General features: G+C 33.3%; 1 protein-coding gene across 1 annotated transcript; it reads left to right on the forward strand.

Moving 5' to 3' along the window:
• Positions 1-383: 383 nt before the first annotated feature.
• LOC111882134 (protein FAR1-RELATED SEQUENCE 5-like) lies at positions 384-1712 on the forward strand. Its single transcript, XM_052771055.1, has 3 exons — positions 384-810; positions 898-1338; positions 1417-1712. The coding sequence occupies exons 1-3, from the start codon at positions 384-386 to the stop codon at positions 1710-1712; spliced, it is 1164 nt and encodes a 387-aa protein (XP_052627015.1).
• Positions 1713-14026: the final 12314 nt, after the last annotated feature.

The following is a 14026-nucleotide window of genomic DNA, read 5'->3' on the forward strand; positions in this document are numbered from 1 at the left end:
AGGGTCGTACGTAACGAACACAATCACGAACCATCAATGTACATGGAGGGTCATCCTTTTGCAATGCGTTTTTCGGATAAAGAAGCTCGTTTGGTGCAAGATTTGACAGAGTTGGATGTGAAACCGCGAAATATTTTGCCAACACTAAAAGCGCAAAATCAAAATAATGTGTCTTCATTGAGAACTATATATAATTTTGTCCAGAAATTGGGGAGATCTCGGCGAGAAGGTAGAACCCCGATGCAGAATGTTATGCACATTTTGCAAACTAAAGGGTACAACTTACAATATCGTGCAAACACGATTACTAACGAGTTAGAAGATCTATTTTTTATTCATCCAACATCATTAAAGATGTGGCAAGCATTCCATATGTGGTGTTGATGGATGCTACATATAAAACAAACAAGTATAATCTTCCTTTTCTAGAAATTGTTGGTGTCACTTCTACAAACAAGACATTTTCCATAGCCTTTGCATTCATGCATAATGAAAAAACGAGCAACTATATATGGCCATTGACTTGTTTGAAATTGACGATTAACGATTCTTTTTGTCCTCGTGTTATCGTCACTGATAGAGATTTGGCATTGATGAAAGCATGTGGAGATGTCTTTCCACAAAGTAATCATTTACTTTGTAGGTGGCATATATTCAACGATATAACAAAGCATTGCAGACAACGAATCAAACCACAAAAGACTTGGAATTCTTTTCATCTAAAGTGGACGAAGTTAGTCGAATCTCCAACACTAAATGCATATATGCAAAATTATGCAGACCTTCAAACATTATTGTTCGAACATGCAGGTATTATTCTTATATTTGTTGAAGTCTTAATTTGTTTAACAATTATTATTAATTCATTCAAACTAATTTGTTTTTTTCACCTTTTAGATGTTTTTGATTATCTTTATACTGTTTGGTTGGGGAAGTATGCTGAAAGATTTGTATCGTTGTGGACTGACAAACATGTCAGTTTTGGAAATTCAACAACAAACAGAGTCGAGAGCCAACACGCCAAGCTGAAAAAACACCTGGAATCTGGGAAATGTGATTTGGACAAATTCATACGTGTTATTGAAAAAGTTGTACAATCACAAGAAACCACTATCAAAGAAACTTTCACACGCTGCATAATCACTTATATGCCAAGGTTTAAGGATCAAATATTCGAAGTACTGCGAAAACGTGTTTCAGTGCATGCTATGGATAAAATATTGGAAGAGCTTCATCGGTCAAAAAGATTTGTACCAACTCCTGAGAATTGTGGATGTCAATTGCGGACATGTTTTGGATTACCATGTGCTCACGAATTTGTGATGTATGTCGGTACAGGTATGTTTAATCTATTGGATTAAATTAACATTTTTATACTTATAACCACTTTATGATATTTTATCTGTTTAACTATAGGTTCACCTATTCCATTAGATTCGGTTGATGCTTTTTGGAGAAAGCTTGATTTGACGCCTTCTATATCTGTGGAATATGGTGATCTTAATGTTGATCATCGTATGCAAAGGTTTAAAGAGATATACAACATTCAACCAGATCATATCAAATATAATTATTTAAGGAGAATGGAGGAGATAACTGATCCATCAACGAATTTGATCAATGAACCTTCGGTTAAGAAAAATAATCGTGGACGCCCAAAAATAAAGCGTGTCAAACATCAAAGTCAAGCTCCTCACAGATACAGTTGTTGAAACTTAAACCAGGAGCCACCATGGTATAGTTCATCCTTTATGGACTTGAACGATGATCCGGCCAGACATAGTTCATTCGTCATGGGTTCGTACGAGGAACCAATAGGCCAATGTTCATACAACATAAACTTAAACGAGGAACCAATATGTCAATGTTCATACAACATAGACTTAAACGATGAACCACTAGGGCAGTGTTCATACCAGACAGACATGAACGAGGATCCGATAGGCCAATGTTCATACAAGATTGACTTAAACGAGGAACCACCATTGGGACATAATTCATTGTTGGATGAAATTCCATCTATATTTCATCCATACATCACACATATACAAAATGTATTGGGTGATGGAAATTGTGGTTTTCGATCAGTAGCCGTTTGTCTTGGATATGGTGAAGATCAGTGGCTTTACATTCGTCAACAATTGTTAGACGAGTTATTTTGTTCATATGACGACTATACAAGATTTTTCGTTGGATGTGATGAAGTAGTTACTTCATTGTCTTTCTTTACGAAGAATGAGTCAGCACCAACAGAACATTGGATGCTTATGCCTGAGACAGGCATCTTGATAGCCAACAGGTTTGGTGTGATCGTTCAGTTTTTGACCACTGAAGGCCCCATAACTTTTTTCCCTCTTTGGAGAGGTCCTAGAGAGTTTCAAAATCATCGGGTCCTTACATTTGCACTTGTGTACACCAATCATTGTGTGATGGTACAATTGGAAGGAGAGTACCCAATGCCTCCCATTGCGGCATTGTGGATCCGTAACAAAGCCCGTCAGCAACCGAATGGCAAACTATGTATAAGTCACGGCTAGAATTTTATAAGCATCTGAAACCTACTGAAAGATCTTTTATTACTATAAGTGATTAGTTGTTGCTTGTTTTTGTATCAAATTTTTGCTATGTAATATTTGAAATTTAAAAGAAAAAAAAGATTGGTGAGGATTTGTTTAGAGTATCTTTTTTTAAATTTATATCGTTATTATCTTATTTATCTTATAAACGTATGAATAAATGGTCCAAGTACGAACACATATTGCTTCGATTCCAATTTCAAACCATATATATATATATATATATATATATATATATATATATATATATATATATATATATATATATATATATATATATATATATATATATAATTCAATAACTTGATCAAGTTACCATGAATTTTAAAAGTTTGTGCCAAATAATTGAAAAATAAATAAAGTTAATAAAATGATTTTATAATAATAAGATAATAAATAGTAAAAGTTAGTAAAATATTAGGTAACATAACAACCTATATAGATTAGAGTGTATTAGACTAGATTAGAGTGGAGTGTACACATCAACACCCTTCTTTTTTTGTTTCTTTTTTTTGGGCTTTTTTAATTTTACACTTTATTGAAACTCACTTTTTTACATTTTATTGAAACTCACTTTGTGCCACTAAAATCCAAACTTCAAAAATTCTTTATTTTCCAATAATAATAGTATAACTCGTGTAGATATGAGGAGTTTTTTACTTTTCTTAAAATTATTCATTTTTTCTTTACTTTTTTCTCCAATACTTATAAAGTGCTGTAAATTAAATTTTTCTTTCCAAGTTTTTTTTTCTTTTCAATAGAATTTACGTATGTGGTATATATTATTAATTAATACAAAAATTTCAAAACTCTAATATTTCAAATAACCAAAACAACATTATATGTAAACAAAATAAATTAATTCGGGTCTTATAAATTTAATACATATTATTTAACTTAATCAATTTACACACCCTTTAATAATCATAAGATATCTAAATAAATTGTCAATGTCTATAGTAGTTTAAATATTTTGATTTTGTTTTTCTAGTTATAATCATTCTTTATGGCCATTATACATCTCTTTGTCACACACATACATACATACACAAATTATAAATGTAGATGTAAAATTGTAAAAGTCGAATATAGTGTTTTGTATAGTTTCGCATTTTATGTTATTTTACTAAGTCATCTTTATGTGAAGTAAAATGTCTAGACTTAGTATATTTTTTGTACACTCATATTCCCTACAAATAGGGACTGAGGTTAGAAGTAGAGAGAGACTTTTTCGGAACAGATATCTATTTTCTGCTTATGTTGTAATCAGTCTTTATCAATATGAGATCTGATTAATATTTACTCTTCGTGTTCTAAATCTTCAATTACTCAAATCAAACTTTGTTTTCTCAAATCTCGATAACAATTCTCATCAATTGGTATCAGAGCAGGATTCAAACTGCTTCGATCTGATTTTCGTGTTAGAATCATTTGCTTTTTGAGTTGCAACTTTACTCAAAATTTTCCGCGCATTTTGGTTTTGAAAATCACATTTGATCTTCAGATTTGAATTGATTCTGTTTTTGAATTGTTAAATCGAGTAATCGATTAGTGATTTGTGATCAATTCAATTGATCAAATTCTCAATTTCATCAAGTTTTTCAAGCTTTCTGAAAATTTCTATATTCATCAATGGCGAACTTCAACATGAATACAATGACTTCCTTTTCTCACTTGCTTGGTTCTTCAACCAAAATTCCGATGTTAATTCCAGAATACTATGATCAATGGGTTGATAGAATGGAAGATTACTTAAATGGAATTGATGAAGAACTTTGGAATTGTATCGATGGAACAGTGCAAGCTCCTGTTAATGTTCAACCAATTGGTCCATCTACTACATCTACTGAAGTTGTTGATCAAGAAAAACGGTTGAAGAATAATGAAAAGAGGTGCATGAGGGAACTAAGAGGTGCTCTTCCTCCTGTGGTTTATAATTACATTCGTAGTTGTAAAACAACAAAGGACATCTGGAATACTCTAAAAGAGAAGTATCAAGGTAGCGAAAAGACGAAGATCAACTCTGTGAAGCAATGTCTAGTTGAACTGAAGGAATTCAGACAAAAGGATGCAGAAACTCTTGAAAATTACTATGATCGTCTGAATGAGCTTATGTTTCGCTGCAATAGGTATGGAATCACTAGGTCTCTCATGAAGTTCAATTTAACTTTCATTATGGGTCTTCGCAAGGAATGGCGAAGTGTGAGCATGATGATTAAGAATCAACAGAGTTTTGATACAACTAAATTGAATGATCTCTACAATCAACTGAAAACACATGAATATGAAGTTTCAGAAATGTATGAAGAATCAAAACAAAGTATTGGAGGTCCTTTGGCTCTTGTTTCAAAGGTATCAGAAACTGATGTTAATGAAAAGGATGGTTCAGATGATGAAGGATTTTTGATGAACTGTGATGATGAAGCTGTGGCATTCTATTCAAACAACAGAGTTAAGAAGTTTTTCAAAAAGCCTTTTAATCCAAAAGGAAAGGCTAGTGATGTGAAGAATGAAGTCACAAAAACTGGAGGGGAGGAGAGGAAGAAATTGGAGAAAGTTGATGAGAAACAAAAAGATGCGAAAGAAGTGAAGAAGCTGAAAGGTGATTCAGGATTTTACTGTCACTACTGCAACGGTGCGAATCATTTTGCAGCTGATTGCATGTTGCGAAAGAAAGAAGAGAAGAAGGAAAAAGTTAAAGATGAAGCATACTACTCTGAAAAAATTGAAGAGATATGTTCTAAGACCAAAGGAGTGTCTTTGGTTGCAAAAGGTGAAACTGATAATGAAGAAAGTGGTACGTATCAGATCTGGTCTTCATGATCTAATGATGAGGAAATGAGGCATCCCACACATGGAGCAGTGTTCGCAAGTTTTGAAGATTGCGAAGAGGAAATTTCAGGAAGGTGCTTCGTATCCAAATCCACGGACAAATCACCCATGACAGCCAAGGTACGTGCAATACTTGAATCTTTTAATATTCCTTTATCTGCTTATGATGCTGAAATTGTTTCATTTGATGAAACTGTGACTTATTTTGATTCTGTTATTGTGTCTGCTAGTACTAAAGCTCAAAAATTAAGTATGCAACTAGGTGAGACACTGAGAGAATTAGAAATAAAGAGGAGCAGAGTAGAAAAACTTGAAATGCAGATCAAAAATATAGATTGTGATAGGAATAATCTTACAAATGATGTTAGGTTGTTGCTAGCACAAAGGAACATATATTGTAATTCTGCCAAACGGCTATATGCAAAATTAACTGCTTTACATCATTCTTCTGACATTAGCAAAGAACAACATAGGAAACTATTACCTTTTCTTGAATATGAACGTGAAAAAGTTGATGTTGTTTCTTATGATTGTGAAAGTACAATTGCTCAATTTGACAAAATACCTGATGATAGATATACATATCGTATTGTCAAAATTGATGAATTTTTGAATGCTGATGAGTTAGTTAACATTGTCAATGAAAGTTTGACAAAGAGTGAACAAGTGAAAATCTTATAGAAAACAGAAAATTCAACTCTTGCCTCTAAATTCAATTATGCTGATATTGATAAAAATTCAGATAATGTGAGTGAAATCAGTGAGATAGAAGAGGAAGAAGAGGTAGATTGTTCTCAATTGTCAATAGTTAATATCACATCTAAGATTAAAGGTAAAGAAATTATTGTTGATTCGATAGTAAATGATGAAATTGATAAATCTTTTAACTTCACAACATTGTAAGTTTGATAATGTGGAAGTTGAAAGCTGGAAATCTGATGATAATGAAGAAAACAGAGAAGAAAAGAAAGATTCAGATGAAACACCTCAACGAGTTGTGGTTGATCAAGTGTTTGAAAATACAAAAGAATTTGACAGAATTTTAAATGACAAAGGCGCACATTATTTGGAAACCAACACAGTGGTATATCCAAATTTTGTATGTACTGATAAAACCATTTTTCCAAATCAAGTTTTTGTCACTACTGGAAATGCTGAGAAAGTTCATCCTGAATTCAACAAAATGATTGAAAAAGATAATCTAAAGTCAACCACAGAAGGTTTTTTCGCAAATCAAAACACAGAAGAAAACAATTTAACTCAAAATTCTTATGTGTTTCAAAAACAAAAATCATTACAAAAATGGGTGGTTAAAGGTGAAAAACCAAACAAAATTTTTGAAAAAGTTGAAAAATCAAAGGCTGAAGTGAAATTAAATTCTCATGAATTCAACTTGATGGTTGGAAATTATTCAACAGAAAATAATGTTTCAAAAAGAAAAGCAGTTTTCTGGCAAGTTGTGTCAAATGACAAACCAAGAGATGAAAAAGAACAAATTTCAAAAACAAAATCATCAAAATTTCAGAGCAATAATAAACAAACAAATTTTGTTGATAAAAGTCCATATGTTCGCAAATATGACAACAATCGAAAATTTGAGAATTCGCAAAAATTTGCAAATAATCAAAAGTTTCAAAATGTTGGCAAATTCACGAAAACTTCATCAAGTTTGACAGATTCAACTCATGAAAAAATAAAATTTTCACCAAAACAACCAAATTTTCCAAATCCTTCAGGTTCAAAACAGACCAAAGTTTCATATACAAAAGGAAAATCTGATGTAAGTACAATCAATCGATGGTTTGAAGGGAAAGGAAGAAAATATCAAAGTGGGAAGTTTTCAGAGCAACAAATCAAGAATGCATTTGACAAGTTCGCAAATAACTTTTCCACTGCTAGTTCATCATCTTATCATTCGCAAGTTCCAGTTCAAAAATGGAAACCAGTTATCAAAAATGTGAATGTTGTGAAGGATAAGATTACAATCAATGGAAATCCAAAACTATTGAATGACTATATCTCAATATCTAGATCTGATGATGTTTATATAATGGATTCTGTTACAAACAAAGTGAAAACATGGTTTTTAAATTCAAAGAATTTGTTTCATTCTACTAATGATGGACCCAACAAGTATTGGGTTCCTAAATTCTTTCAATAAATGCAGGTGATGTGTGACGAGCAATATGATTCGAAATGGTATATTGATAGTGGTTGCTCTCGTCATATGACTGGAAGAAAGGAAAACTTGCGAGATTATAGAAGCTTGGAAAATGCAGGAGTAGTCAAATTTGGGAATAATCACAAGTGTCAAGTGAAAGGCTATGGGAAAGTCACAAATGGAAAATTCACTGTGAACAGAGTTGCTTATGTTGAAGGACTTCAACATAATTTGATAAGCGTGTCACAACTTGTTGTTGGTACTGGAAATCAAGTTGTATTTAATGAAGATGGAACTATCATTTCAAATGCGAAGTCAAATGAAATACTTCTCAAATCCAAAAGATATGGTGATATGTTTACACTGGACATGAAACCAGTTGTGGGAAAACTTGCTGTGTGTTTACTATCAAAAGCATCTAATGATCTCAGCTGGCTTTGGCATAGAAGATTGTCACACTTGAACTTTTGAAATATTAATAAACTTGTCACTGAAGATTTAGTTCGAGGGTTACCAGTACTAAAATTTGACAATAATTCTTTGTGTGCAGCTTGCGAACAAGGAAAACAACATCGAGAAGGTCATCCGATTGTGATAGATTCAAAAATCATAGAACCATTGGAACTTCTTCACATTGACATATGTGGACCGTCGACTGTTGCTACAATCAATAAAAAGTGGTATATTTTAGTTGTTGTAGATGATTTCTCTCGATTCACATGGGTGTTTTTTCTCAGGTTGAAATCTGAAGTTGCTCAAACGATGATTGATTTTATCAAAAAGATTGAACTTAGTCTGAAGAAGAATGTGCTTTATCATGATTCTCAAAGATAATTTGTCCAAGTTCCAAGCTAAAGCTGATGAATGCATATTCTTAGGATATTCACAGAATTCAGTTGCATACAGAGTGCTTAATAAAAGAAATAGAAAAGTTGAAGAAACTTTCAATTTAACGTTTGATGATTACTATCTTAAACAGATGGATAATAAATTTGAAAATAAATCAATACTTGTGGATTCAAATACTCAAATTGATAATTCTGAAATCAATGATTTTGATTATGACTTAATTTTCGGAATTCCTGACAGGGCAATTGACGCAGAAAATAATGCTCCTGATAATCAAACAACAGAATCCTCAAAACATACTGATGATTCGACAATAACTACAACATCGATAACTTGTGAAAGTACACCTGATATTCGTATGGAGGAGGAGAATACAAGTATTCATGAAGATAGTCAGCCAACTTTCGAGGGGGAAAATGAAATTGTGAATCATCAAGTTGAGGGGGAGCATTTGTAGAATCAACAGGAACATCATTTTGAGGGGGAGCATCAACACGAAGATCATGTTGAGGGGGAGCATGATGAAACAGAGACAATTAATCTTGATGAAAATGATGAGTTTCATGAACTAAATGATAATTTTTCTATTGCAGGATCTGAAAATGAAGATATGTATGAAGATGCACCATTAGAATTTGATCCTAATTTTCCACCACTTGAGAAATGGACAAGAAATCATCCAAAAGAACAGGTAATTGGTAATCCACAAGATGGTGTGTTGACAAGAGCTCAAATTCGTGCAAAAAAATGAGGTACTGAATGCGAACCAAGAACTATGTATGTTTAATGTCTTTATTTCGAAAATAGAGCCAAAGACAGTAAAGGATGCTATGGAACACTCAGATTGGGTTGTTGCTATGCAATCTGAACTGGCTGAATTTCAACGAAACAAGGTTTGGAGATCAGTTTCTAAACCTCGTGATGTTTCAATTGTCGGATTAAAATGGATTTTTAAAAACAAAACCAACAAATATGGCAATATTATTCGAAATAAAGCTAGACTAATGGTTAAAGGTTATTCGCAACAAGAAGGGATAGACTATGAAGAAACATTTGCACCTGTTGCAAGACTTGAAGCAGTTCGCATATTTTCAGCTTATGCAGCTCAACTTTGATGTTTATCAAATGGATGTTAAATGTGCATTCTTAAATGGAGAACTAGAAGAAACAGTGTATGTTGAACAACCACCAGGATTTATAAATCATGAACATCCTAATCATGTTTATATCCTAGATAAGGCTGTATATGGATTAAAACAAGAACCAAGAGCCTGGTACGCAACACTTACAAATTTCTTGAAACAATCTAAATTTAAACAAGGATCAGTTGACCCCACATTATTTCGCAAGAAAGTTGGGTGTCATCTAATGCTTGTTCAAATTTATGTTGATGATATTATCTTTGGCTCAACTGATCCAGCATTGTCAATTGAATTTGAAAATCTAATGAAAAGTTAGTTTGAAATGAGCATGATGGAAAAATTAATAATTTTCTTGGCTTAAACATAAGACAGAACAGGGATGGAATCTTAATCAATCAAGAAAAATATACGAAGAACTTGCTTGAAAAGTTTGGAATGTCTAATAGCACGAAACTCAGAGTACCAATGGCAGTAGGAACAAGACTAACTCCTTCGTTAGATGCTCCTGCTGTTGATTTAACACTTTATCGAAGCATGATAGGGTCTTTATTGTACTTAACTGCAAGTAGACCTGATATTATGTTTTCGGTTTGCAATTGTGCTAGATATCAAGCTAATCCCAGAGAACCTCATTTGACTGCAATGAAAAATATTTTTCGCTATCTTAAGGGAACAGTTTCTTTAGGACTTTGGTATCCTGCGAAAACGGGGTTTTTCATTCAAGCTTTTTCAGATTCTGATCTAGGAGGATGTACTTTGGATAGGAAAAGTACGAGTGGTGGATATCAACTATTGGATGGGAAGTTGGTGAGTTGACAATCAAAGAAACAAACTTGTGTGGCTATATCAACCGCTGAGGCAGAATACATTGCTGCTGCTGCTTGCACTTCGCAAATTATTTGGATTCAGAGTCAACTTCGTGACTATGCCATAAACATGAAAAAGATTCCTTTGTATTGTGATTCGCAAAGAGAAATTCACATTTGTCATAATCCAGTACAACATTCAAAGATAAAACACATTGTTCTTCGATATCATTTTATCAAAGATTATGTGGAAGATGGTAATATTGAAATTCATTTTGTTAAAACAACTGAACAACTTGCTGATATTTTTACAAAACCTCTTGATGAAAAATCATTTATTAGAATTTTAGCAGGTTTGGGGATGATTAATGCGAATTCAATTTCAAAAACTCATGCCTAAAAGTCTTGTTCAGCAGTTATGACTCAAATTTGTTCAGAGGTTACTGTTCATTTAAAAGCTTCGCATGACTTCGCATCCACATCTTTTCGCATCTGAGATCATAACAACTAAGGTAAGGTTTACGACTAATTTTTTTTTTTTTTCAACTTTTGAAAAAATTAAAAATCCAAAAAGATTTTATTTTGGTATGTTTTTAATTTTGAAAAATTAAAAATCCAAAAAGATTTTATTTTTTTGTTATGTTCTTTAATTTTGAAAAATTCAAAAATCACAAAAATATTTTTTTTCTTTGTTCTTTAAACTTTGTGTGCTGAGAATTTAATACAGGGCTAAAATGCGAAGATGTCATACTTATGTGTTTCTATGGGAAGGTATTAAATTTCTTTTAAAAACTAGTTAGAATGTCCCTAGAAGCATGCTGTTGTATGTCGACCAAAAGCCTCAACAAGACTCTGTGTGTGAAAAGAAAGCCTTAATGAAATTATCACATGAAAATTTCTTCCCAAAAAGGCTTATATTCGCATAAGTCAAAAAGAGCTACCTTACTCTTCTCAAACGAGTTAAGAGTTTTCTATTTTGTACATTATAACAGAGGTACACTTCGATTCTTATCCAATCTTTTTATACCAAACAATTCTTACACTCCAAATTTTTGAAGAGATTTGTCCTTGAGGTTTTTGATCAAACCTATCAAAACCTAGACAAATCACAAGTCTGTGTTTATGATCTAACATCATGAGTCTGTGATGGAAGTGAAACCCAAAAGTCATAAACCTTAAGGAATTGACGGGGAACTTTGTTCCAGATTTTTACGAAACCTTTGTTTCAGTATTAAAAATTTCGAAACTTCAAATCATATTCAATTCGCATGTGTGGTCTTGATCAAATATTCACAACCAACAATGTTTGTTACCCAACAAGATCCAGAACAAATTTTCTTTTGAATATGATTTATGTGTAAGTTTTATTCGCAAATCCTAGTCATGATAAATATTTTCACAAGCCAACTTGTCACTGACTACACTGGTCAAACAAGTAATTTCATTTACAATTTCTCACCTTATGTTAAGGCTGATATGTAATGAAATTTCAAACCAATCCAAAATGTCTTTTAAAAGAAGCCCTTCGATACTTCTCTACAAGTATTCGATTGTAATTCACGGAAAACTACACAAGCTGTTGATTATCTCTCTTGATGATTAACGAAGCAACCTTTGCCTGGGGTTTAACTGGATTCACGTCAAATTCAATTTTTTGACATCACAAAATTCCAAATTTTTTGTTTCTCGTCTTATTCTATTGACACAATGCACACACGAAATCCTTGAGGTTTTGAGTAAAACCAACTCAGACTGATGATTTCGCAAATATGGCATATGACTTCATTTTACATCCCAAAAGTGAAAGAGCCTTGACTCCGTGCGAAGGGTTTTGACGGTTCATTTTTCTTCAGAGGTCAAGGATTTGAAAGTTGTTGCAAAAGAACGTCATGTTCTTTTTGTACAAGATGTGAAGAAAGTTCGGGAAGATGTCAACTATAAGCTTCAAGAGTTGAAATCTGAACTTGCAAAGGAGCTTCAGGATATTCATACTCAAAATGCTGAAGTTCAAAAGCAGATTGCGGAGGTTTCTTCAAGGGTACAAAAGTTTGTTGATGTTCCTATTCTTGAAGCCCATAACGAAGAAACAAAGCAGAAGTTTGATTAGCTGACCAAGTTGATGACTGAGCTTAAAATGGTGGTTTCGCAATCTTCAACAACACAAATTCTCACTCCTGAGTTCTTGTCTCTAAAGATTAATACTTTAGAACAAGCAATTCAGAAAGCTCTTGCTCCACTTGCCAATTTTACTTCTTTACTACCAAGGAGTGCCCCACCTGTTTTCACAGGGGTGCAAGGGGGAGAGAAAAGCTTAAGTAAAGAAGAAGATGCGAAGACAGTTGGGGAAGTTATATCTACTCAACTTAAAACTACTCTTCCCATACTTACGAAGCCAATTTCCTCAACGACAATAACCACAAAAGCGATTGCCAAAGGAATCGTTATTAGAGAAAAAGAAGGAGGTTCAAGTTCAAAACCTCAAACAGATATGGTGGGAAACGGAAAAAGAGATATTGTATGAAAAATCAAAGGAGAAGAAGAAAGCTGAGGCTGAAGCAGAGTTGGAAAGAATGAGGCAAATACAAAGCATTATGAGGCAGAGGGCAAGTGATCCTCCTACAATGAACAAAGGAGATCCTGCGAAGCTTTACTCTTACGAAACTATAGAGTCAAAAGTTGTGGGGAGGGAAATGTACGAATTCGAGAAGAAGCCAAAGACAAGTTATGATATTGCGAATTCAGACAATTGTCAGCTGGATTTTCCAATAAATGAAATGCTATTCACCACTGCTCAGTACAAGATCAGTGAGAAGTTTGATAATCGTGATGATTATACACACATGAAAATCAGATTTCATGCTGTCTTGGGGAAGAATCCAGATGAAGTTTGGTCTTTAATGAAGATCAAAAAGGTGCTGACAATCAAGAAAGATGTATTGTTTGAAGACATGCTTCAAAATTTTCGTTATTTTGTTATCCGAGCAGACAACAAGCAGTATGACTTCACGGTAGCTGATTTTCCTTTGATGAACTGCAATGATTTAATTCAAGTGGCTCTGATTTTGAAGCATATGGAAGAAAATAAGCTCAAAGGCTCTAAGACTGAAGTGTTCAAGATAGGCTTCGCACATGTGAAGACATACATCGACAATTACTTCGATTGTTTGGCTCTTACAGATGAAGAACTGGCTAATGTGTTGGGAAGAGAAGTGAATGTTCCTTGGGAAGAAACTTTATCTCAATCAGCATTATCGAAATATGTTGTTGGGGAAATATGCCTGAAACCTTTCGGCATGGTGTTTTCAGGAAGAGATACAAAAGGGAAACCTAAGAAGTTCTTGTTTAAAGTCTCAGAGGTGGAAAGATATAATTCTTCGCAATATACGCACTTTATTGTTCGTATGAACAATTGCAAGAAGAACAATGAAGGAGACAAGAAAGATCTCAAGAAGGTGATCTCCTGGTATGGAGAAGTGCAAAAGACAATCCACTCAGTTGTTCAAAAGCTTATGGGATGAGTAGCTTCGACTGTTTACAAAGGGGGAGATTGTAGATGTAAAATTGTAAAAGTCGAATATAGTGTTTTGTATAGTTTCGCATTTTATGTTATTTTGCTAAGTCATCTTTATGCAAAGTGAAATGTCTAGACTTAGTATATTT

Source organism: Lactuca sativa, chromosome 4 (genome assembly GCF_002870075.4).
Source record: "Lactuca sativa cultivar Salinas chromosome 4, Lsat_Salinas_v11, whole genome shotgun sequence".
Taxonomy (NCBI): domain Eukaryota; kingdom Viridiplantae; phylum Streptophyta; class Magnoliopsida; order Asterales; family Asteraceae; genus Lactuca; species Lactuca sativa.

Excerpts from the sequence above, each read along its gene's own strand:
- LOC111882134 (XM_052771055.1), top strand. The coding sequence starts at position 384 with ATGGATGCTACATATAAAACAAACAAGTATAATCTTCCTTTTCTAGAA. Across the intron at positions 811-897 it reads ATTATTGTTCGAACATGCAG|ATGTTTTTGATTATCTTTAT; the intron begins GTATTATTCTTA and ends TTCACCTTTTAG. Across the intron at positions 1,339-1,416 it reads TGTGATGTATGTCGGTACAG|GTTCACCTATTCCATTAGAT; the intron begins GTATGTTTAATC and ends GTTTAACTATAG.